At 34.5% G+C, this 23993-nt stretch overlaps 1 protein-coding gene across 8 annotated transcripts in view; it reads left to right on the top strand.

Annotated features, from left to right (window-relative positions):
* LOC128214138 (receptor-type tyrosine-protein phosphatase delta-like) overlaps positions 1–23993 on the top strand; it is a 174921-nt gene that overhangs the window by 115233 nt on the left and 35695 nt on the right. For 7 of the 8 annotated variants that reach the window (XM_052920421.1, XM_052920413.1, XM_052920415.1 and 4 more), the window contains 2 exons: positions 7557–7829; positions 11918–12199. In XM_052920421.1, coding sequence (XP_052776381.1) covers positions 7557–7829; positions 11918–12199 — 555 coding nt within the window. The remainder of the gene's footprint in view (positions 1–7556; positions 7830–11917; positions 12200–23993) is intronic. The other variant, XM_052920418.1, reaches the window with a different exon arrangement.

Here is a 23993-nt window from a genome sequence, read left to right on the forward strand (position 1 = left end):
CATAGATATTTTTTTATAGAGTAAGAGATAGGTTATGTACCACTATTGAAATACGATCACTAACAAGGTTGCAACACAAGAATAGATTTGAGAAAATAAAACGTTTAAATTAATATTATGAAGCTGTCAAATTGCGGAGAACCTAGATATACCACTGACTGGCTACTGCTACTAGATTATAAGTATCTTAAATGGCCGACAGTGTAAGATAGGTTCTTCGCGACCCGAGCGCAGGGTGTTTTGCGGAAACGAGGTTTACCAAGTTTCCTCGGAAAAACACCCTGCATGAGGGTTGCGAAGAACCTATCTTACACGAGCAGTTATGGTAGATGCTTTTTCTCCCTCCTCAGTTAAACAAAATTCAGTAAAAATGTACTTTTTGCTGGAACTCTGGTGGTCATGGATATGCCCGCAGTGATTCAGATTATGTTAATAGTCAAATCAGTCTTTAAATAGTTCTGAGGAGAGTGAAGGAAAATTTTTTGAAAGGTTTGCGAAAAAAAAATTATGGTGACATTTGAAGCGAGAAATAATTAATAAGCATTCTAAATATTGCCACAAGACAAAGTTTCTATGATGCTACAGTCTTCAACAAGGGAGGTAATTACAATGTGAAGACCTTTAAAAAGGAGTTCCATACGGGTACTTGTTTTATCTTTGCCCATACGATCTACTTATCTGACATGGGAGAAAGATGTATATATGCCCCACAATAGCTGTTTGTTTCAAAATAAACATTTGCCATTTTTATGGAAAAAAATCAACTTTAAAATAAAGAATTATTGGCTTGCACATAGGTCACACTGAAGAATAAAAATAAATCAAATTTGTTTTAAAAACAGAGCTGTTATTAGGCTTAAACTGGCTTTCATCAAATGTGCTGAAGAAATTTTATTTCTTTGCACTTTAAAAAATGAGAATTTGCACTTGTTTCTGGTTATAAAGCTCCATTTAAACAGCAATAATCTAATTACATTCATGTGAGCTGATTCCTAAAAGCCACAAATGAAACATTTTCTTCACAAATCAATGCACGAAATGCAGATGAAGTTAAACTGTTGAAAACCCTTGTTTTATGTACAACATACTGGCTGCAACTTGTAGCATTTTACACCTGTGCATTTCATGTTTACCTTTAATTTAAACAGACTTCAGAACAAATGACATCCAGGTTGCAGAATTTCACGTAAATGATGCAGATAAATCAGCCCAGCACCTGTCTGATTGGCATGAATCTACACCTAGCCTGTTTACAAAACATCTGCTACTTTTTAACAACAAGTTTTTCGACTATGTTAGATTCTGCAGAAAAGATAAACCGTCATTAAACTTGATGGCACAAAAACAAAGTGGTTAGATGGGTATCAGCCCCTTACACTTGCAACTTCTGGCTTTCATTTACATTCAAAATCTGTTTTAGTTTCAGAATGTTTATAAATTCTCACTGAATAAAATTAATTTAAAATATGGGTGTGAATGAAAATAATAAATTACCTGCCTTTGGAGATTCTTTGTTGAGGAAAGATAAATGGATGGAACTATCAGATCACCTACCTTGATTTTAGCACACTAGGGAGTAATATCTAATCTTAGTAAAACCTCTTCCTTACAATGATAAGCCTGACATTGATATACAACATTCGGTCAAAACAACCCTTTGAGATTTAATGTCAGCAACACTCAAACATGGAACCGGACATGAAGAAAATTCCAGATTGTCTGGTATATGGCGGGCAAGCAACCAAATGTGACTACAGATTGTCCAGTATAATATGGTGGACAAGCAATGAACAATCTGAAACATCAGGGCCAGAACAAAACTGTACAAGAGGCACAAACATAAAAACCCTGCAAACAGACCACATGCGAATCAAAATAGATTTATCAATAAATGATAGGACTATATATATAGTAGGGCTGCCACTATATACCGGTAGATCGCGGTACGAAGCAAAAAAAAAATCGTACCGCGGTACAACATTAGCGTACTGGTTTTTTCCATTAAATTCAATTTATCGGTCTTTTCATATTTTGTATTATGAAAAAATTGACGTGTGCAGATTCAATAATCGATTACTTCCTGTCCAGTCATGTAGGCCCTTGCAATATCCCTAAAACCTGGGTCTCCAGATCGCCGTTCACCGTACCGATCAATTTGTTACCGATCAATTTTGTGTTTTCTTACAGTTCATAGTATTGTTATTAAACGTAACAGTTAATTTTTTTTTTTCATTATAGTTACGTAATGATAAACAATAAGCCGAATATAGTTATGAGAGGGTGGATGAGGAGATTACCAAGTACAAAATGGTCCAACCAATAAAAATTGAAATGGATTCTCTTGTTTGGTGGAAGGAGCATTGCTTCTACTTTCCTTTACTTGCCAATCTAGTTAAAGCTCGGCTTTGCATCCCAGCGACGTCAGTACCATCCAGACGCGTGTTCAGCACAGCGGGAGATATAGTTACCACCCAGAGATCTTGCCTAGCTTCAGATCTTGTAGACATGTTACTCTTTTGTAAGAAAAAATGTCAGAATTGTGACTAAGTAACGAAGGCTTGAGGCACTCTAATTACTATGTGTGGTCTTAGTGTTAATTGTTTACATATTTCTAGTCCAAAGTTAAAGACTGAAATGATATAGAAGTTTTGAACTCCATGATGGTTTAATTGTTGGGTTTGATTCATTTGTTTTTAGTTAGATATGTTCTAGTCAACATATGATATCATCATATCTATGAATTGTTTAAGCAGTTCGCTGTTTTGAATAAAAGTGTTTCAATTCGAAACATTATTATTAATACACAAAAATATCGCGATACGCTGCTCTTGTATCGCGATATACCGCGATACGGTATTGGCGTATCGTGGCAGCCCTAATATATAGTACCTGAAAAAGGAGCTCAGAGGTTGAAAATAACCTCACACTTGTCCCAACAGTAATCAATAATTTACAAAAAAATAAGCATTATCTGATCAAGCATCAGCAGCAGCAACAAGACTTACTTACTCCACCGGAGAAGAAGTTGGATCACATGATCAGAAGTCAGACATTTAACACTAAATCTGAGTCCTTTCATAAGAACAAAAACAAGTTTGAGTGTAAAATACTTCTGGATCAAGTTTAAAGCTTTAACTTGGAGATTTCCATCATGATTACTCAGAATTTACTAACAGTATCAGAATCAAGCTGTGATTTGGCTTGAAATGCTAATTGAAATCCTAAGAGCCCTCTACAACTGTATATTGCTCATAACATTTCCCAATCTAAGATGCCTATCGGAAAAGATACATACAGTTATAAAGAGAGAACTAAGGAACATATCTTGGAATTAATCATGATCATAAAAGCATACATTCTCTTCATATGTCAGAATTTTTCAGCAGTTTCTTTTCATATCTCAATATATTGAAGTTTATATTTCCACACCAAAGATTTTGTGGAATATATTCAAGAAAAAAAACTAGCACTGTTGGTGCCATAATACAAATATGAGGTATAATAGGGTAATTATCAGTCAAATCAGGTGTTTTATTTCCCTGATTGGGGCATTGTGCACCTGTTGGTTCCCATACCCTGTCAGAAACTTTTTGATGTATGTATATGGCCACCTACAGATAAGGGAGATAAGTGTGCATTTTTTGTTGACATGCTTCATTAAAGAGCATAACTGCTGTCTTATGGCGGCTGGCAGTCAGTTTACAAAATAAACATCATTAGAAGTAATTGAAACATGACAAATAATCTGAAGCTCAAGTAGAACGTAGTAAACAATAATACGAGTCTTTTAGGTCTCTGAGCTTTGAGAGGCTCTTCCATCCATATAATTATTTTATCTTATGCTTGCTAAAAAAGAAAGACTGCAGAGACACGAAATGTTTATAGGATGTTATGTGCTTGCAATTTGTCATGTAATCCACCATATTTTTTGAGAATCTGAATATTTCCCAGACTCATGTGTTCAACAGAAGTGATAGATTCCCTATGATATATATTTAGCTGAAAAAAAGTTTGATAAATCTTTTGGCAAGTACATGCCTCTGTTAGCACAGATAGACAAAGTTATCAGTAAAATGCCCCCATTTCCTCTTGCTATCAGATATTCTGGCACTATCTTGGCCAATCTTCCTGACTCCCCACCAGCCCAGCCGGCTTTTGGCTTATAAGTAACCAACCCTAAAGCCTATTAGCTAATCTTCAGTAGATGTACACCAAGTGTATTCTATATAGTTAAAGTATGTCTGCAAAATTTGAGTGATTCTGATTTTTTTATTCAAAACAATATTGACTGAATTAAAACAATTGTAATATTGAATGTCAATTAATTTACAAAGCTTTTTTCTAAAAAGATAAAATAGTTTATGATGGGGGAATGTAATATCTAAATAAGACAAGAACTGCTGAAAGTTAAAAGATACTCATATGTTCAACACAGGTCACAGGGTTCAAGTCTGTGCTTTACTGAGTAGCTCACAATGATGTAGTTATTAAATGATGTTTACTTCATCGAAGATTTTAACAATTGCCTCATTCAGCTCACTGGCCTAGTCATCTAAAATCTCCACTTTAATGTTTGTTGATTGATTTAGAAAGTGAGTTGTTGCCCATTATTAGATTGTAGGATCATTCCTCCTGTCTCGTGTTGTTGTTGCTTTTCATCATCTGTTAGGTTTCTTCATCTTCATTTCTTGATGGAAGGTTTTAGTAAACACTCTGTCAAGCCATTTAAAACACTTAAAAACAAGTTCCCACACATTCTGTTCATATGTATAGGCTTGCTGAAGGATTAGGGTGTTCACCCTCATATCAGATTTTTATATCAAAAAGCCATCTTACATAATCTCTGCTGTGATTAATTCCGCATTAAACTAGCACATGTTTTACATGTGTTCCTATTGCCAGTAAGATTTGGAAAACACATTATGACATTCTTGACAGAGTGAAGACATGTTTTAAAGTAATCATAGAATCATGGAAACCTTGATCATTCATGTGATTGGCTTATAATTGATTTTGTTATTGTGAATATTTTCTTCATCACAACAACAAAAATTGATGTAACTGCTGCTCTTTTACCTCAGAAATTGAAATACAACAAGCTTCTAAGTAGGCAGAGTTTATGCAAGAACTGATGTATAATGTTTCCATAATGGTGACACCCACACACATATTTAATAAGGTTGAATAGGTTTGTTGAAATATTTTAAAATAAAAAATACACTGAAATCGCAACTAAATGTAGGAAACTCATAGAATATGCTGTATGAATCCATTTCATATTCTATCATAACATAATACATTCTAAATATTCAAACTGAATGATGACAAAGAAACAGCCATGATTATTTATTGAAGATCATGAGTGTTTATGATGTTGGCTGCATGAATAACTAAAAGCCTGGCCCCAATTTCTCGAAACTTCTTAAGTCCCTTATAACAGGATTAAGCAAATCTCACTATTTTTGTTTTTCTATATTATGCGTAACATTTACTCCTGCGAGAGTTTTTATACGTTATGAAGTAAATATTTGTATAATAATCACAATTAACTATTTTTCATTTACCAAAATCGATTTTTAGTATGTATTTTGGCTAATTGAAATAAGCGACTTAAGCCTGTTAAGCTTAAGAAGTTTCGAGAAATTGGGGCCAGAGGTATATGTTAGAATTCAATTTTGGCGATCTCCAGAAAAAAAAAGTGGGCATACTGATTTAGTGTTAGTCAGTGCATTCATCAGAATTGATCGATGCAAAATTATTGAACAGAGAATTTAAAAATTCCTTAATTGTCATTGGCCTGCTTTGATGTGTGTTATCTTTCATCCGTGTTGCTCTGCAATAGTTATTAAAGGGACTGTACACCAGATTGGCACCAAAAAGTTTTTTTCTGTAACAAATCTCAGAACAATTATTTAATAAAATGTTTTACTCTTTTATGTCATTATTGTATAAAATAAATAATACAAAAATAAAAAATAAAAATCGAGTCGGAGGCCGGGTCCAAACCAGTATCACCAAAATTGCAGTCCAGTGTTGTATCCACTGTGCTACGAAGGCTTACTGTTGGTTGGAATATTTAAGCTATATACCTAACTTGGTAATATCACCTAATAACATCGACTAGCCAATCACGCATAAGGAATGATTTCTACTAGGTAGACATACCTAGTAATCTTTTTTAAGGGAAAAAACTGCGAAAAATAAATTAATTGTAAACTATGTGGTACTACAGTTAGTAAGTTTCAATGCATTGTACACATCGATACCAAGTTTAATGTTTATGTCAGTTTTCGACATTTTTGCTATTTCATCATACGGAGTACAGCCCCTTTAAAATGTTGCTGTTCTAATCCATTGCATTAGCACTAACCAGGCACAGCCTGGCCCAAACTTAATCATTTGGCACAGTCTGGCAGCAACTTAGTTGTTAGGCTCAGCCCGGCACCAACTTAGTTGTTAGGCACAGCCCGGCGTCAACTTTATTGTCAGTTGAATTTTATAGTAAAGCAAAAATAAATAAAAGCAATCTTAGTGTTTGTGGGAATGTCTCTATACTAGCCAGCATAAAACACTATATATATATGTATATACATCACGCATTATAAAACCAATTAATGGCTTAATGGAACTTTGGAGGTCGTTTTCATTCAAAGCTTTCTAAATTATTAAATCAGAGTCTATCAAGGGATCCCATGGGCGAAGGTATGCGCGTAAACACTAAGGACAGAATATTGATAACAATGATGTCGAAGTTAATGATATAGTTAGGCATTTCTTTTAATTCTGCTTTCTGATCAAAACATTTTAAAATTATTATAGTTATATATAGTTACGAAGCTAGATTTAAATGAAAATATATATAGTTAAGAAGCTAGATTTGATTGAAAATATATATAGTTAAGAAGCTAGATTTGATTGAAAATTCATTTAATTAATGAAAGTTCAGAAATCCTGCATTGAAGAAACAGCAGAACCAAAAATTCACATTTTCTTATTTGAAAAGAAATACAAAATAATAGAAATGAGAAATAGAGATGATGTTGTAGAGATAATGTTGTAGTTTGTTGTCAGTGAGAGGGTAGATGACTTGCTACATTACACCGGAGACTGTGCTGATAATAGTTCAAAGTTGTCATGACGGTTGTTTATTTACAAATTGATTCTTCAAGAATCTTGGTGCTTAAAATAGTCCCGGTTAATTTGTTCAAATGCAATAACTTGCCAAGGATTTTGAAAAATATCTTTTTTAAAGCTTCTGTGATTTCGTCATAAGATATTCTTGATGTTCCGGGCCAATTTTATGAATATGATAAGAATGTGATTAAGCAGTATTACATTGCTCTATAAATTATTAAGAAATATATTTGGAAACAAAAATCCTTTGATTGAAAGCAATATAAAGCCTCTACAAACTGGCAATTTAATAGGGTTTTAACCGTACTTTATACTTACTGTTGTACCATTAAAAGTGAGTTTTAGTTTTAATAATATTAAATATGAATATGAATTTTTTACATAATCAATTCTGGTAATCCACACCTTGTTTACTATTTCAGTGCGTCGTGTGCCACCACATTTCTCTGTCGCGCCGCCGGACGAGTATGAGGTGGAACCCAACGCCACCTTCTCCATCGACTGTGTGGCCGTAGGATCGCCGATGCCTGTGGTCAGGTGGCGCAAAGGTTTCGTCGTACTTAATCGTGATGATGAAGCCCCGCATGGGAAAAATTCCCTAAATATCAGTGGAATACGAGAGTCGACTAACTTCACATGCGTTGCACAGTCAGAACTTGGCAATATTGAGAAGGACGTGCACGTCAAGGTGAAAGGTAGGTTGTTGCACCCAGGGATTGATATTGTTGGAATCCACCCAAAGTGTCACTGTTTGAAAGATTATTGTGATATAACTGTTTTGAGTTTGTGATGATGCTGGATTTATTATGGCGATTTAACCGACTTGACTGTTGCATCCAAAATTGTCTATATCCTAATAAACAATCTCTGAAGGTTTTACTGCTGAACAAAACCATATTTTGCTTTCTGTATATAAATATGCAAGATTACAAGCAAATATCCGCATTATCAACTTCTTGCAAAACAAAAGAATTAAGGTCAATCAACTTAAAATATAGTAGACTAATACTGAAAGAATACCACAAAAGTGAATATGATAGAAATGTATAAGTTATGCATGTATTGTCTGAGGGTGAAGCTGTATTAAGTCTGTTGTTGTGTAGAATTTATCCTTTTTTTGCAGAAATATCAGCAATTTTTGCATTAAATGCATATTAGAAGTGATGCATGAATTTATCATAGTTTTAAACCTATTTGTCTTGTTTATTTTAATTTGTTCATTGAAATCATTCTGTAAGAGCGTGTATGGTTAGCGCTATGTTTTAATAGTTACTGCTAGAAGCTGCAATTATATTTTGAAATGCAAATCAATCTTTTTGCTTAAAAATGTAATATTATCAGTTTCTTTTGACAGAAACTTGTAAACTTGTGAATTAACTTTGCTAGCAGTGTTCTTAACTCAACTCTTAACCAAATTAAATTTATCCAAAATTAAATTTAAAAAAATGAACATGTATACACTACCAATAAAATCCTGGCTGTAAGGTTTGAAGAGTGAATGTCTAATAAAATTACAAGGAGAATTAAATGAAATTAGAGGTTTTGTCAGTGTTGCTGTAGTGTGCATCACACTTAATCTTTTGCCATAACTTAAACATTGGTAAAAACATTCATATGAATCCGTGTATACATGTTGCCAATAATAAAACCCACATGCATAGCAAGGCCCATTACTCTAGTTTTAATCATTTTCAAGTTATGTCTCCTGCTAAATTTATATATATGCGCAGTTATTTCTGCAGGTAAACTGAGAAAAATGCCAATTATGTCCCTTTGTAAACTGAGAAAAATGCCGATTATGTCCCCTTGTAAACTAAGAAAAATGCCAATTATGTTCCCTTGTAATCTGGGAAAATTGCCCAGTCATGTTCCCTGGTAAACTGAGAAAAATGCTAGTCATGTTCGCTGGTATTCTGAGAAATTGCCAAGTGGTGCATTCTAGTAACTGAGAAAGATGCAGTTATGGCTCCTAGTAAATTGTGAAAAAAATGCCCAGTTATGTCCTCTGGAACCTAAAAATTACCCAGTTTGTATTTTGGTAACTGAGAGAGATCCCCAGTTATGTCCCCTGGTAAATAATTAAAATATACATAAGTGTTGGCATCAACTTAATAGCCTTCTAGTTTAATTTCCTTTTTTTAAAGAATATTTAATGATAGCTGAGTACTAATATAATGATTGGGGCTACTATGCAAAATTAGATTAGACTAATTATGACTGAATTAATTAAATTTAAAACAAAAATACTTTCTTCATCCAGAATCATTACCCCCCTGTAAGTTGCTTTCTTGAAACAAAAGCTTATTACATTTTGTGCTTTAAATATTTGGCTTACTGTCTGCATTTTATGCTTAATTTTGTGACACTTAATAAATAGAATTTTAGCATTTAGCATGTTTAGGCATACATACAAGTAAATTTTGCCTTTGAAATCCATAAAAAAATAATTTCTTTGGTGTACATTTTGAACACTTTAAAATTCAATATAATAACCTTGTTTGGTTTGTTAAGAGAACAAGTCCAGGGTCTTAGCTCTGGTGTCTTCATGCAAAACCTTTCATACTTCAAGATGTTCACCTGAAAATGGTACATTTGTTACAAGAGACAGTGTGCCCATGCTAAGCAAGGCACATAACTCTGGCTTTATTTATTGTCGAGTTATGCCTGTTGTTGGGGGGAAAGAAAAGCAACAGACAAGCGTTGATGTCTCCTCTGTGGCCCTCTTGTAAGTCAAAAGAATTTTATTTATGGATAACAAAGTCATAAAGCTATATTTAATTTTAATGTCTCTCTTCAAAGTAATAGAATAACAGTCAATCTGAAATCATGACCAGTGAAAACGATATAAGCTGTTGTATAGCATTGGTTCAGTTAGTTTAATGTATGAGAAAACTATTACCTTATTAAATGTAGAAAATCGCTATGATCTTTATTACTGGTGGGCAAACCTTTTGTTTCAGCCGTCTCCTATGGCGACCCATTTCAGTGATTAGTTTCAGTATCAAAGGTTTGAAAGACATTTTCAGTTAAATGCCAATTTAATCATGAGCTTTACGATGGCGTAATGAAAAAGTATCATATTTATATACATCATGATTTCTATAGGTATTAAACTGCATTACATCTTGAAAATTGAAAACTATACAATCATAAAATCTGGATTTGTGTGGGCGTAGAAAAAAAGGTCATTAAAGTCTACTATCAGTATTCATAGATCTCTTTTCTGCTAGCAGCTATGGTTAGGACATAAGAAGCATAAATAATTTACTGTTTTGAGGTGCAACTGTATTTATTTATTTATAGTTATTTGTTTTGTAACCTTTCTTTTTTCACTTGTTATTGAACCCTATCATTCCACATTTGATTTTATTTTATTTGTTTATTTTTACAAACAGCCATTTGTTTTTCTTTTTTAAAGTGTAATGTATGGCATGGAGAAATGAGTTCATATGTGCTATGCTGCCTTTCCTGTAGTGTTGGTGTTGTAATTCTATTGTTAATTGTCACCTTCTTTATGTTATAATAGTTAAACTTCACTTTTGGAACTTCTAATGACATTAATAGCTAAAGGTTATTTTCAATATGTGTTGTTGTTTCGGCCATTATGCATTTCTATGGCAACCTGAGAGAATCTCCTGAGGTGGAGAGTGTCTGTGGCTTATCAGCCAATCAGTGTGCAGCTTACATCTACCCACAGGCTGTTTAGTAAGGTAATTTTTCATTGGCAAAATACACTTCACATCAGAGGCATTCCTCAAAGGCAGATTTCAAGGAAGAAAATTTATATACAATAAAATTAAACATGCATTGGTGAATGCTGTAGCCTGAAGTGAAAATTCTGCATACCAGCTTAATCCTCCCATGTTAGAGAGGACTTTAAGTAGCAAGTTATTTATCAGAGAGAAAACACATTTCATAATATTGGTGCTAAGCACAACAGATTGGCGTGGACATGGTGTATCTGCTATCTGGGAATGTGTAATTACCTCTTGGAAGCTTGATAAAGCATCAGCAAGCTGGCCAGATCCTGCTGGAGACTCAACAAGTTCCGACACTCTGCTTATCCACAACTGGATGCTCACACTTGCTCAACTATTTGGAATGGAGAGGATTATATTTGTGTTACAGAAATGCTCTAGGAATCTCAGACATCATTATTTGTGAGGCGTTGTCATTGTCAGCATCGTTCATTTTTCTGATATCTTGTGTCATCATTGTTACCTTCAATTGTGGTGCTCTTCAGCTTGTATTTGATGAAAGCTCCAAATGGATAGCTTAATTGGTGAAAAAAAGATTTGTGTTTTATGTATTTGATCTACTGAATTATTTAACAACTCGAGAATCTCTGGTGCTGTAGTTCCTTTGTGTTTTATCCTCCTACCGTTGAATTGGATAATTTTATAGGATTTTTTTCCAAGCACTTGCTTACCTGAATTGGGTATTACTTGTCATGAAGAATTTCTCTAAGCCATACATATTGGATTTAAAACAGTGATTAAATGTGAACAACTTAGAATTTTTAATAAGTAAGTGGAGATAGGATTTCAGTACATATTGCAGGAATTGAGGGAACCGCAAAGCTGGAATCATATGGTATTTCTTTTTTGTAGAAGGTGATATTTTAGGTACAAAAGGAATTGTTATGAGTGAAAAATGACAACCCAATTAGGTGGTGGATATACAAAACAGGTTACAATACCCAGCACGATGTGTTGGTGGTCGTGTGTCCGTATAATCTGGCTACTGGCCGTTATATTTACGGAAGTGTCCTTTACCTCTGCAGCTCTGCCCAACCCACCCGTCAAACTCATGGTCTCGGAAATCACACCCTCTTCAATGAAGCTCTCCTGGAAATCAGGAAACCCCGACGATCTTGCCTATATCATACAGTATAAGGCAAAGCAGGACACTGGGGAGTTCAGAGAAATAACGGGAATTAACAAAACTGAGTACAAAATAGAAAAGATGCAAGCGTATCAGCATTATGAGTTACGTGTGATAGCTGTTACAAAAATAGGCCGCAGTCCAGCAAGTGCCTCTGTTGAAGTTGTTACTGGCGAACTAGGTGCGTATTTCACACAAATCCCATGTACTCATGGCCGCAGACAGGGATTAAATGCTTGGTTTTTCTGGATTTGGTCTGGTTTTAATAATGGTTGTGGCTAGTCTTTCAGCGACATCGGAGTATATTTAATTTTATCTTACAGTTTGAATGATGTCCATGTCCTTTACAAATTAATATGTTTTCCAAACTTGCTGAAGCTTTTTATGTAAAGCATTCAATATTACTGACAAATAACCAAGATATACACAGCAATAAATTTGTAAGGATCTTGTTAAAATGAGTGATTTCATAAGGACACATCATTTCCAGAGTATATTTTATTACTATAGCCAATGGCATCAGAATAATAATGTTCCGCATAATTGACAGAAATCTTCATGCCAATATTCCCATACAAAAACATTCATTTAATTATGCCATCAGCCATGAAGGCTAGAGGCCTGGACATCATTATAGACTGAATATTGCTCTCATAACCCTTACTCATAACCAGCAATTAACAGATTTGGCTTGCACTGGTCTGCCGTGTGTTTTGATACTAACCATATATATTATGTAGAATAAAGAGCCTGTTTCCATCAAATCATATAATTCTGTATAGTTATCTGTTTTTAAGGAAAAATTTTAGCATTGTTATTTCCTACTGGATTGACTTCAAACTGCTACGGATTTCTGTTTATGATATTTTTAAAAATATTACACTACGGTTATTTTGGACACAAGTATTGAAAAATAGAAAAGTTAGACAATAAAGATTTTTTTGGAGGTAGAATTTATTATATCATCTCTTTGTTAAAAAGAATGTTTTCTTCCAACAGTGGCAATCATTATGTTACACAAGGCATATCAATTTCTCGATTTACTGATTACCTTCTCTTTCATAAGCGGAGACATGAACAAAGATATTGTTCTGTTTCTTTGTATTCAGTCAATATATAGAGAGCAGAAATTACCCACATTATTGTTGATGTCAACTATTCACCTGTGCAAATTTACAATATCTGTCCTGCTTTCTCTCCTCACAAGAGCTGTACCTTGTGAAGAATTAGTGGGCTACTCCTCATTGAATTACTCATAATTTTGGATTGATTCTGCATGTATCCGCTATTGATTCAAAACTGTTACATTGCAGGCCAAGTAGCCCACTTGCTGAGCTTTTCGGAATGATCATTGATGTGTTCAATGATGTTAGAATGAATTAAGCTCAAACTTGAGCAAAATTTGATTTGATTAATAGTTAAAAACTGCTTAAACAAGTAGAAATTAATTCTCTTTGCATCTCATAAATTTCTGAGTGTCTTAAAACTTTTTTCTGTGAAAAATTATAATTGAATTTATCTATTTAAACAAGTTCTTATTAAATTCTGAAAATGATATAATTGGTTAGAATGAATATTTCCTCTGTTTACACATTTTCTCAGATTTTCTGTGAATTTCTGCACAGTATTAAAAGAGGAAGATTAGCCTTGATACAGTATGAGTGTATACTTCAGACCATCTGTTTCTTAAAAAGAATAAAGAGAGAGAGGCACTGTTTTTGCCTCTATAAATGAAATATAAATACTTATTTATATCAAGGCAAAGACTGCTAACAGCTGAGCTGCTAGAATGGGCTTGACTAAATCACATAAGCCACCTTTTGAATTATGAATGCACAATTAATGGCCTGCTTGATTGACATGGACAGTTAAGGGATTAGAACCATTCCCCAGGCCCTGGGCCAAGCAAGGTCATTGCCAAAGGTTGGCCTGCAATCAAGCCTCTAAATTCCATTTGTTAAAAGTGCTTTTCAGGTCATTTGCTTCCATTTCATTTTAGTTTTAAAGAACATTCCTTCAAAGGTTTCTCTTAACTTGTGTTGGTTTAAGACATCCTAAATACCTTTACATAATTGGATGCAAAGGTTGGCTATGATATTGCTGTATTTATGTCTGCATTTCATGGTTGATTTGAGAAACAGTTCTAAGATGTTTAAAATGCCACCATTCTTCACATTTTGAAGAGTTCTAATTGCTACTTTATTGCTCAAAAATCAAAAGAAGGGAATTTTCGGAGACTGTGCTCCTGTCATTAGGATGTGAAGCCTGCAGTAAAACTGCTGCTCTTTTGTCTGTCCATAGGAAAGTGGAGGAAGAAATGGTTCCACACCTCGTAAACTAATTCTACAACCATTTCCAAGAAGTCCAGTTAGCCATGCATAAAGGAAAGGCGGAGATTTGTCTGTGGTTGCATAATTGGTGGCAATTTAACTACTTTTCTCCCATAACTATTTGAAATAATTATTATTCAAAAAGGTACTGGAATGAACAAAGTTTGTAGTAATGGCAGATTCCACTGTGTCATGAGCGTTGTATGTATTATTATAGTTAATTAGAACATATCATGGGTTTAACGCCAGAAGGTGGCAAAGCCTTTTACATTTTAATGTTGTTTGGTAGCTTCATGCACTAACCCCATGATAGTACGGTATTGTGTGGCAGAACCTTTCAATCTAGATTTGGTATGTCATTGATATACAAATGATAATTCTCCAACAGGGAAATACTTGTCACAGCAAAACTCTCCACATAACTTGCAGCCATGATGGTCATGTGATAAATGACCTCACAGGGAGCAATAATTGTGAGCACATTTCAAGAACCAGTTATTAATTAGATAACATAAAGACCTTGCCTGTATTAATTGGTCATCATCATTATTACCATGACTTCACTGCCTGTTTTCCTTCTAATTATTACCATCTCCTATACAACACTTGATAAGCAATGATGGGGTTCTTATCTGATGCCAGGGAAAGTACTATAATCTTCAATTACCATGCATTGACTGTTTTATGTATTGCTATGCTATTCCATATTCATTCTAAGAATTATAGCCAAAGGATAGGTTTGTTGTCTCATTTCAGTGTAAATTAGAAGTTTGTGTAAGAAAATCTGATGGTTGTCTTAAATAATTCATTTCTATACAGAAATAAAATGCATACGATAGCATGAGGACCAACTATAAATTGAGCCTTTGTGGAAGATCAAAGAATACAAGCTTGAACTCACCTTCCAAATACTTATCTTCTACTTTCTTTATTTCTAGATGATCCTTAAAAAAAACATTCGAATCGTTAAGATGATAAACTATAGACAGCTGTTGTGAATATGACCCATTATACTTTGATAAATCATTGTCTTCTTTTCCAGTAGGAAATCATTTAGATTTTGTTGAAAACCATCCCCAATACTCCTACGTGTATGTCTCTCACTCAAAGGATAGTTCATACATGATTTCCATAACATGTAAAAATTTGTTATGTTTCAAATTTCTTTGATAACCATTGCACTGAATTTCATCTGTTCATAATGAATTTCATAGCTTTATTATACTCAAAGGTAACATAACCTAACTTCAAGACAGAAAAGGAACTTTAATTCCATGTTTAAAGACTTTTTACAAAGTGTTTATGTTCCCCATGTTAGTTGCCATTACATGATGTCTGATAAGTTTTGGTCGTAGATTACATAGATTACATATGCAAGAGACAAAGTTGAGGTAATGAACACGACAGCACAATTTCCCAGGAAAAGACAAATTATAGCAACCTCGGAAGCCAAGGGGGAGATTGTGTTACTATTCCCAAGGATGCAGACAAAGGTAGGTGTCTGTTGGTGGCATGATCACTTGAAAGGCCACATCGCAAATAAAAGGGAGTTTCATGAAACAGTTGCATTTATGAACACAGTTTAGATCTTTCTACAGTGTATAAATTGTTCACAAACATCACAATTTATTATTTGTTTCATGCTTGTAGTTACTATCAGAAAAAAATGGCAGTACCAAAATACTAGTAAACAATCTCTTAAAAACAAGCTTACTTAAAGACTTTGTTGGATAACAACACATTAGGGCATGACTGTTGCGTCATGGCTGCAGACATTGGAGTTCATATCTGGCTAAAATCAGAGGTTCATGTTTAAATATTCATTTGTTTGCTACAGTTCTAGTACTGTTCTTGTTTCAAGTTTTACTATCTTGGTGTGAATGGAAATAAAAGTGCTAATTATCCAACAAGTAATTCATCTTTAAATGAAGCTACAGAATTGTTCAGTAAGGCATAATAGTAAACAACCTGGGAAATGAAATGCAATTGCTTGGTAATTCAAAATAATAGAACCCATTTACTTGCCTTTGCTGTTTTTGAAGGTGAGAATCCATCTGTACTTGCCAATGCTGTCCTATAAAGGGAGAGCCCAATTTTTATTTGCCCTTGCTGCTGTAGAAGGTCAGAGCCCAATTTTAAGTTGCCCTTGCTGATCTAGAAGGGCAGAACCCAATTTTAAGTTGACCTTGCTGCTCTAGAAGGATTGAGAGCCCAATTTTAAGTTGACCTTGCTGCTCTAGAAGGATCAAGAGCCCAATTGTAGATGCTGTTGCTGTTCTAGAAGGTGAGAACCTGTTTGTAAATGCTCTTGATGCCATAGAAAGTGAAACATAGTAAACATTGCTCTTATTGATAGAATTCAGAGAATTCATGTTCCATGTTCTTCTGTCCCAACAAAGCATACCATCTCTTGGAAGTAGACTTTGACATCAGTCAGTTAGCAGTCACCTGATAGTGTTGAGAATGTCACGGTAGGACCAGCATTTGTCAAAGTGTAGTTGACCTAATGGGCATGATCAGAGGACTCCCAAAATATCATCTCTGTCATTAATTACAGGGAACTGACCATTTCAAAGACTGACTGCATGTGGATGGGGTATTTTCTGGTCATGCAAAGTTCAAAGTGGCACTGACTGCATGTGAAATAAGCTTTGTTTCAGATGGACTTGATTATAGCCTGGCCGTTCTTGAGCACAGTTCTGATAAAGAATGTGACAATCCTTCCACAGAATTGTCACATAGTTTACTCCTGACTTTAGTTAACAATATGCCACAATTAGATGTTCTCTGCAACTGCTAATTTCCCTTATAATTGGCTCTATTATTGCCATTTAATGTTCCCCTTATTTCTCAGAAAGTTGGCTCAGCTCATTTAACTTTCTAATGTTCCTAATAGTGCCTCACCATGATTTTTGTTTATCATGAAGAGTGGAATTCCATATTCCCAATCTAATTCTTTCTGGAATAATCAGTGTTCTGGACTGATTCTTTCATTTTGAAGAAGACCTAAAAATATGACACTCAATATTACAACTTTATGTTTGCTTAGATCTCAGCTGACATAATGAAGGAGTCTTCCCACAAAATAGATTTCCTTAGAGTTTAGCAGCATACTGTTATAGTACTATACTTATGGAATTTGAAAGGGTGTTGTTGCCATGGCTCTTTTCGCTTTGGATTATGTCATATTTTGTCTTGAATCTACCCATCCTGTTAAAGGTTCTCTTTCTAGTTAATGTATATTATATATGTTTATTTTTAAAGTATGGTGTTTTTACCTACCAAGAATATTAAATAATGGGATATACTAATCAAATCCAGAAAACAGCTCCTGTCATACTGCTGACTGTAGTGGAGTTGCTATAAGTAGCGTTGTGAGATACAAGAAAGTCATTTAAAGGCAGATTCCCCATTAATCATTTGATTCCACTGGATTTAATGACTATTTCACCCAAGGGACATATGGCACTATCATGCCTCAAGCATCTTGTTAATAGACTGTAAAGATATATTATGCTCGTCATTTTGATTAGCTGATATGCTGGGGTCTTCTGATATCTGGAATGGTTGTAGGGATTAGGGCTAGGGTTTGTCAAAATGTTTGGGCAGGTAGCAGTATACTATAATGTGACCAAAATGTGTTGGTTTGAAGTAAGTGCCATTATTATTCTGTTCGAGTAAATTTTTGCTGATATAAACTGTTGTTTTGTCAGTGAAAAGAACATGTTTTGCATGCAACATTTGTGTCTACGAGGGCAGTAATTGTTGTAAGAAATTGTCACCAAAAGTCTAGGAAAGCCAGTGCCATATGTCAGTACTTTTGATCAATTCACTCAATCTGTACAAATTAGATTTTCTTGATTCTGGGGCCTACTTAACTGACGTAAGTGTCAGAGTCAGCAGGAAATCATTTGTCTCTAGCGGCCTCTAGATTTGACCACTCAGTCCGGTGTTATTGAATTAGCTGTCCTGTAATAACTTTTGTCCCTCCAGTTATGTCCTTACATCTGTAACAGTTTATGTCTTTCTCAATGCAGGGATTGACAAAAAACCTATTCTACCAGATTGAAAATGTTCACAATGGCATTGAAGATCTATGTGAAGTATTGGATGTATTAGACAGTATCTGAGTCAGATGATTTATTACAGCGGACAGGATTCAAGCTTTGGGCCTTTATGTTCACACATTTTTTCAGAACAGTAATCATAAGAGAGACAATGCGATTTAATTATGCCAAACTACTCAAGTTGTGCTGCAGTATGACACAGTTTACAGTCATTCCTTCTACTTCTGATTTGAGCCCCTCTTCATTTTAGCTCTTTCTCCTTTCACATAATTCCATCTTCAACACATTTGCCAATTTTTCTAAAAGAAACTGCAGTGTAAACAGTGTTGTTGGGAAAATGTTAGTTAATCATATAACAGTATGGTGTGATGCTTGGTTTATTAGGCAAAATTGTATTTGTTTGGTTACTGTAAAATAATTCAATGAAACTTGCAATAAAACAAGAAAAAGTAATGATAGAGGTAGTGCTTGTGTTGATAGAATATGTTAAAACAAGCGTTTTCAGACAATTGCTAGTTTGGAATGGCTACGGGGCAGTCCTAAAATGGCCATTCCACAGATGGAAAATAGATTGAAATAATGTATAAAAATGAAGCATTATTTTATTCCTTCATTTCTGCAGATTGAATCATATATTAACTTCATCTACTCCTAGTTCATGTTGAAACCCCCATGGCCCATTTTGCACCTGTAATTAGTGACCATACACTTTCTGCCATGTTAATTATCTTCCAATTATGTCTAGAAATTGCCACCATTATACTTGCTTAACTTGGCTTCTAGTTTCAGACTAGGTTTCCAGACATTTTTTTGCTATTTTCTGGTAATTTGTAAATGATTGGGCTTATTATAGTTCTAGTTCATCGTTTTTGAAGATTATTAGTTTATGCAGTCTTGCTGTTAAAACAAACAAAAAACTAGAAATATTAGCACTATTACTCAGTTCAAAATTGTTCTTAAAGCTCACAAAACAACACTGTATTTGGAATATCTTTGTATAACAGTAATACCTTTTAAAGCATTCAAAGAACTGTTTAACCCTAGAAACATACATACTGACAACCTGCGGAAACTGTAATTGACAACAGAATAAAATTTATTGTTCATAGGAGACAATTTCACACCGTAGTTGGAAATAAATTTCTTTCCTTTCTTGGAAATTATTTCTTCTTTAATGATCTGTGACTTTCCCAATACCCACGCCATTTCAATTCTGAATTAAGCCTGTCGTTGTCATCTATTTCATATTGTGATCATAATTAATCTAGATGAAAAAACAACTTAGCAGAATCCCATTTTAATGTACTTGTATTCTGTTACGATGGTTATCCATGGAAGGGTAATCGTTTAGTCTTTTGTAAAAAGGGATTAGCTGTTTTGGGAGTGTTCCATGTTTATGTAAAACAACTCCTTACAATGCTCATTTTCATTGTTGTCATTTGTGGCAGTAACCACCCAAGTGTGGTTCTCCGGTCTGTAATGAGTTTTCCATGTTGAAGATTGGCCTGAGTTGTTCCATAGCTCTCCAGTGGATGATTGACACTTGAAGTGTGCCCATCGCTAATGATTTCAACATGATCACCCTACTGATCCCAGAAGAAGAATTTCAAAACCTCTCTTCTAATAGTTGCCTCAAGCCTTTGATTTTCTTTGGCATCCTGTGGTGTTTTGAGTTTGGGTACTTTGGTTCCCGGTGGTGTCCTTGGTGGGAATAGTGATTGCCTCACATGTCCTGGTCAGACCTGCCTTTGAAATTAGATTGGTACACGTATGACCCTGTTTAATTGGCTACATGGTTGTTTATTGTTTTTAAATTGTTATTTAGCATGTTTTAATTTTCTTCTTGTCAGAAATATGGGGCATCTTAATTATGGCTTTTTGCATGTTTCTGACTGGCAGATTTTCCATGACAATCACATACATGCCATATTTTCTGGAGACCATTCAGGGGGATTTGTTCAAAAGGCTGAAAATTCAGGGGGATTTTGGTTGTATTCAGGGGGATTTTTTAGCAGGTCTAAGTTGGCGTAATATTTAAGTATTTTTAGACGCAAGTACGAAAAAATGTATTCACATATAGTTTGCTTTAAAAACCTCCTAACTTTTTCATTATACTGAATTATTTTATGTCATGATTTATCATATTCTTATGACACACTGTCATGTCATACTGTAATGCACTTGCAGAACAAAATATGTCATTGGAAAAATATGTTTTCGAGACAATTAAATTAAATTTACCTTCCTCCAAAGCCTTTTAAAAAATTGTGCTTAATTCTATCAGATTTGATGACTTTCAGACAATAAGAGAATAGAATTAATATTATTAATTTCTTCCTTCCAAAATAGTAATATTTCTTTGCCTTTGATAATTACTACAAAGTAATTGATCACTTGTTGTTAAAGTTTCCTTTTGGCATTTCACCCTTGTGGATTTGTACATTTAGTTACACTCACATACTGTGGTTTCACTTTGTCATTATTGCCTGATGTAAAATTTCAAAAAAAAAAAAAAAAAAAAATTTTTTTTTTTTTTTAAATTCCGGGGGATTTTTATCTCCTGCCGGGAGACCGGGGGATGGATCGAAATTTCGGGGGATTTTCCCCCCCGCCGGGGGATATGGCATGTATGCAATCAGGCTAACGCTGTAAATAGTTTGTTTTATCTAAAAAGATAAGTATATTTAAGTCAAGATTGTTGCACTTTATCTGTGTTATATCATAATGTTTTCATTTTAAGTCTATGTTGATGAATTGAATTGAACTTTCTGAACCACCATTAGCAGTTAGCATATGGCCAATGTCTGCAGTCCTTCCCAAGTGGGTTTATGCAGTTTCCCTATAAGTTCTGCTGTGTCTGCAACTCCTGCTCCTCATATTATGGGAAGTGTTCTATTTATAGATTTGGTTGTTATTCCCAAATTTGTTGTTTTGGTGTTTAAATCTATTGATTGTAATAAAGAGGAATTTGCAAGTCTTATCATTCAATCTTTTTTAGTACAAAGTATTTATTAATATGTAACTTTGAGTTCCATTGTTAAAACATGAACTCAAGGATAGTATGTCCTGAATGGACAATATTCTACTGCTTTTAAAATGATACCTTGGTTGCTGAGGTTTTCTGAACATGTTTGTTACTTAAAGAGTATTTTATGTCAATAGTTATATGGAAATCATCGAAATTGACAGAACAGTTACAACTGCAGGCAAGTTATTACCCAGGTTGAGTTTGGCTTAATTGTTATGTGTTTCACCTACTTGAAGCTATGAGAATAATCTTACATCCAGACAATTATGTTAATTGGAAATCCATAAAAACACAACTTACCTTCGATGTTGATATATGTTTCAGCCGTTGACTGTAATTATCTTGGACAAGTGCTGTGTTGAATGGATTCCTTGCTTGATTGCATACAAAATAGAACATTAAATAGGAAACATTTTTTTTGTTCATTTTCAGAACATCTTGAAATACTTGTCCATTCTTCTAAAATCAAAGCAAGTCAATCTTAAAATGTTCATAACATAAGTATCATTATAGCACTATACTAAATGTATAACATGGGATATATTTACTGATTTCAATAACAATAACTGTTCACTCCTGTGATCTCTACAAGTTACTCTGGGTTTAAAGTCTTTGGGAATGTGTTTTCTTCATAACCAGAAGCTGATGCATTTTACAGCTGCACCAAGATGATTGTGCAGATAGATAGTTGAAGCAAGAATGTGAAACTATCAGTTGGAAACTAGTGAACCCCGCCAAACTTCTGTCACTCATGATTAATGATGATGATTAAATTTACCTCCGTTTCCATAAACAGTGGTCAACTGTGCAATTCAAACATAATTTGGCAAGTAAGGACATATAAAAACATAAATATCCGCCCATTTTTGCCATCTCAGTCTCAGTTGTCACATATTTAGAATCAATTTTATTAGCTATGTTACTTATTTCAGGCAATAGAAAATCTTGTCTGACTTTCTTCAAAAATAATCTTCAAAAAAAAAATGTTGTTGTATGACAGGCCTTCCCTTGACAATAAGATCTGCAATCATGTCAGGCAACGTGTGTACCCTTCATATTTGTATGTGAGACAGCAGGATATTTGTCATATAGTGTTAGGAGACTCAGGCTTTCACTGCTAGGATTCCTCAACACCTGTGAGGGTTGGTTATCTTTCTGAGAAAATATTTTTCTGGCAGCTACTTATTCATATTCTCATTCCCTGATATGTGTTGTAGTCCAAGAAAGCCAAAGATATTAATTAACAAAATAAGCAAAACTTTCTAAACTTTCTGCTGGAAGCAATCAAATTGCAGGAAGTATCAAGAAATATAAAGTCTTTTCTCAAGAGCTGTATTAAAATATTTCACATAAAAAAATTCATCAGCAGCCCCCCCCCCCCCCCCCCCCCCCAAAAAAAAGGGTTCAATTCAATGTCATATTCTGAATATTCTTATTCTTGGAAAGACTCATTATCAACATTTCCCAAGTCAGGATAATCAGATGTTACAAATAATCCTTCAGGAGACAGAGAAACCAATTGACAGGGTAATGAATGTCCATGTACATCTTGTAGGCCAATAATATCAACTTGGTCTTGCTTGCCAGTCCATTAGCTCCTTGTTTGAACAACCCTTGTGTATCCTTCTGTAGCTGATAACAGAATGTTTCCCTGGTATATGTCAAAAGCTCTAATCTTGGCAGAGTTCATAGTGGTTGTAACATGGAACATTGTGTTCTAAAGTCTCTTGAAACAAGGATTGTATTTTATTATCTGTTTGTTGCTCTGTATGAATATTTTTGACCCTTCAGAACACTAATGTTTGTTATGTCATGTACTGCTGTATGTATTCTAGACTGTGTCATGCACTTTGTATGTATTCTAGACCATGACATGTACTGCTGTATGTATTGTAGACCGTGTCATGTACTGCTGTATGAATCTATGACTGTGTCATATACTGCTGTATGTTTTCCAGACTGTGTCATGTACTGCTGTTTGTATTCTAGACTGTGTCATGCACTGTTGTATGTTTTCAAGACTGTGTCATGTACTGCTGTATGTATTCTAGACCGTGTCATGTACTGCTGTATGTATCTTGAACTGTGTCATGTACTGCTGTTTGTATTATAGACTGTGTCATGCACTTTTGTATGTTTTCTAGACTGACATGTACTGCTGAATGTATTCTAGACTGTGTCATGCACTGCTGTGTTTAGTTTCACGTGTCTGCCCCAAGTGCTTACCTTTCCATGAATTCTTCAAAACTGCTTCTGACTCAGGCATTCTGTATTTGACAGGGCAACAATTGATTCATATTTACGATGCTCTGCTATGTTTTGTATATGATAGGAGAATGGTTAAAAAAATTTGGAGACATGGGCAAGGATTATAAAGTAAAACCTGTATAAGTTTACTGGTATTTTGGGGGAATTGATCTCATGTTTGTCAAACTAGTTATCTGCTTCATGTCATCATAATTGTTCAAAATGAATGGACAGAAGCTCAGTCTACAAACCAAAACATTTCTTAGTAATTGCTCAAGGGTTTGCTTGTCAGAGGGAAGATGA

This window comes from Mya arenaria, chromosome 13 (assembly GCF_026914265.1).
Source record: "Mya arenaria isolate MELC-2E11 chromosome 13, ASM2691426v1".
NCBI lineage: Eukaryota > Metazoa > Mollusca > Bivalvia > Myida > Myidae > Mya > Mya arenaria.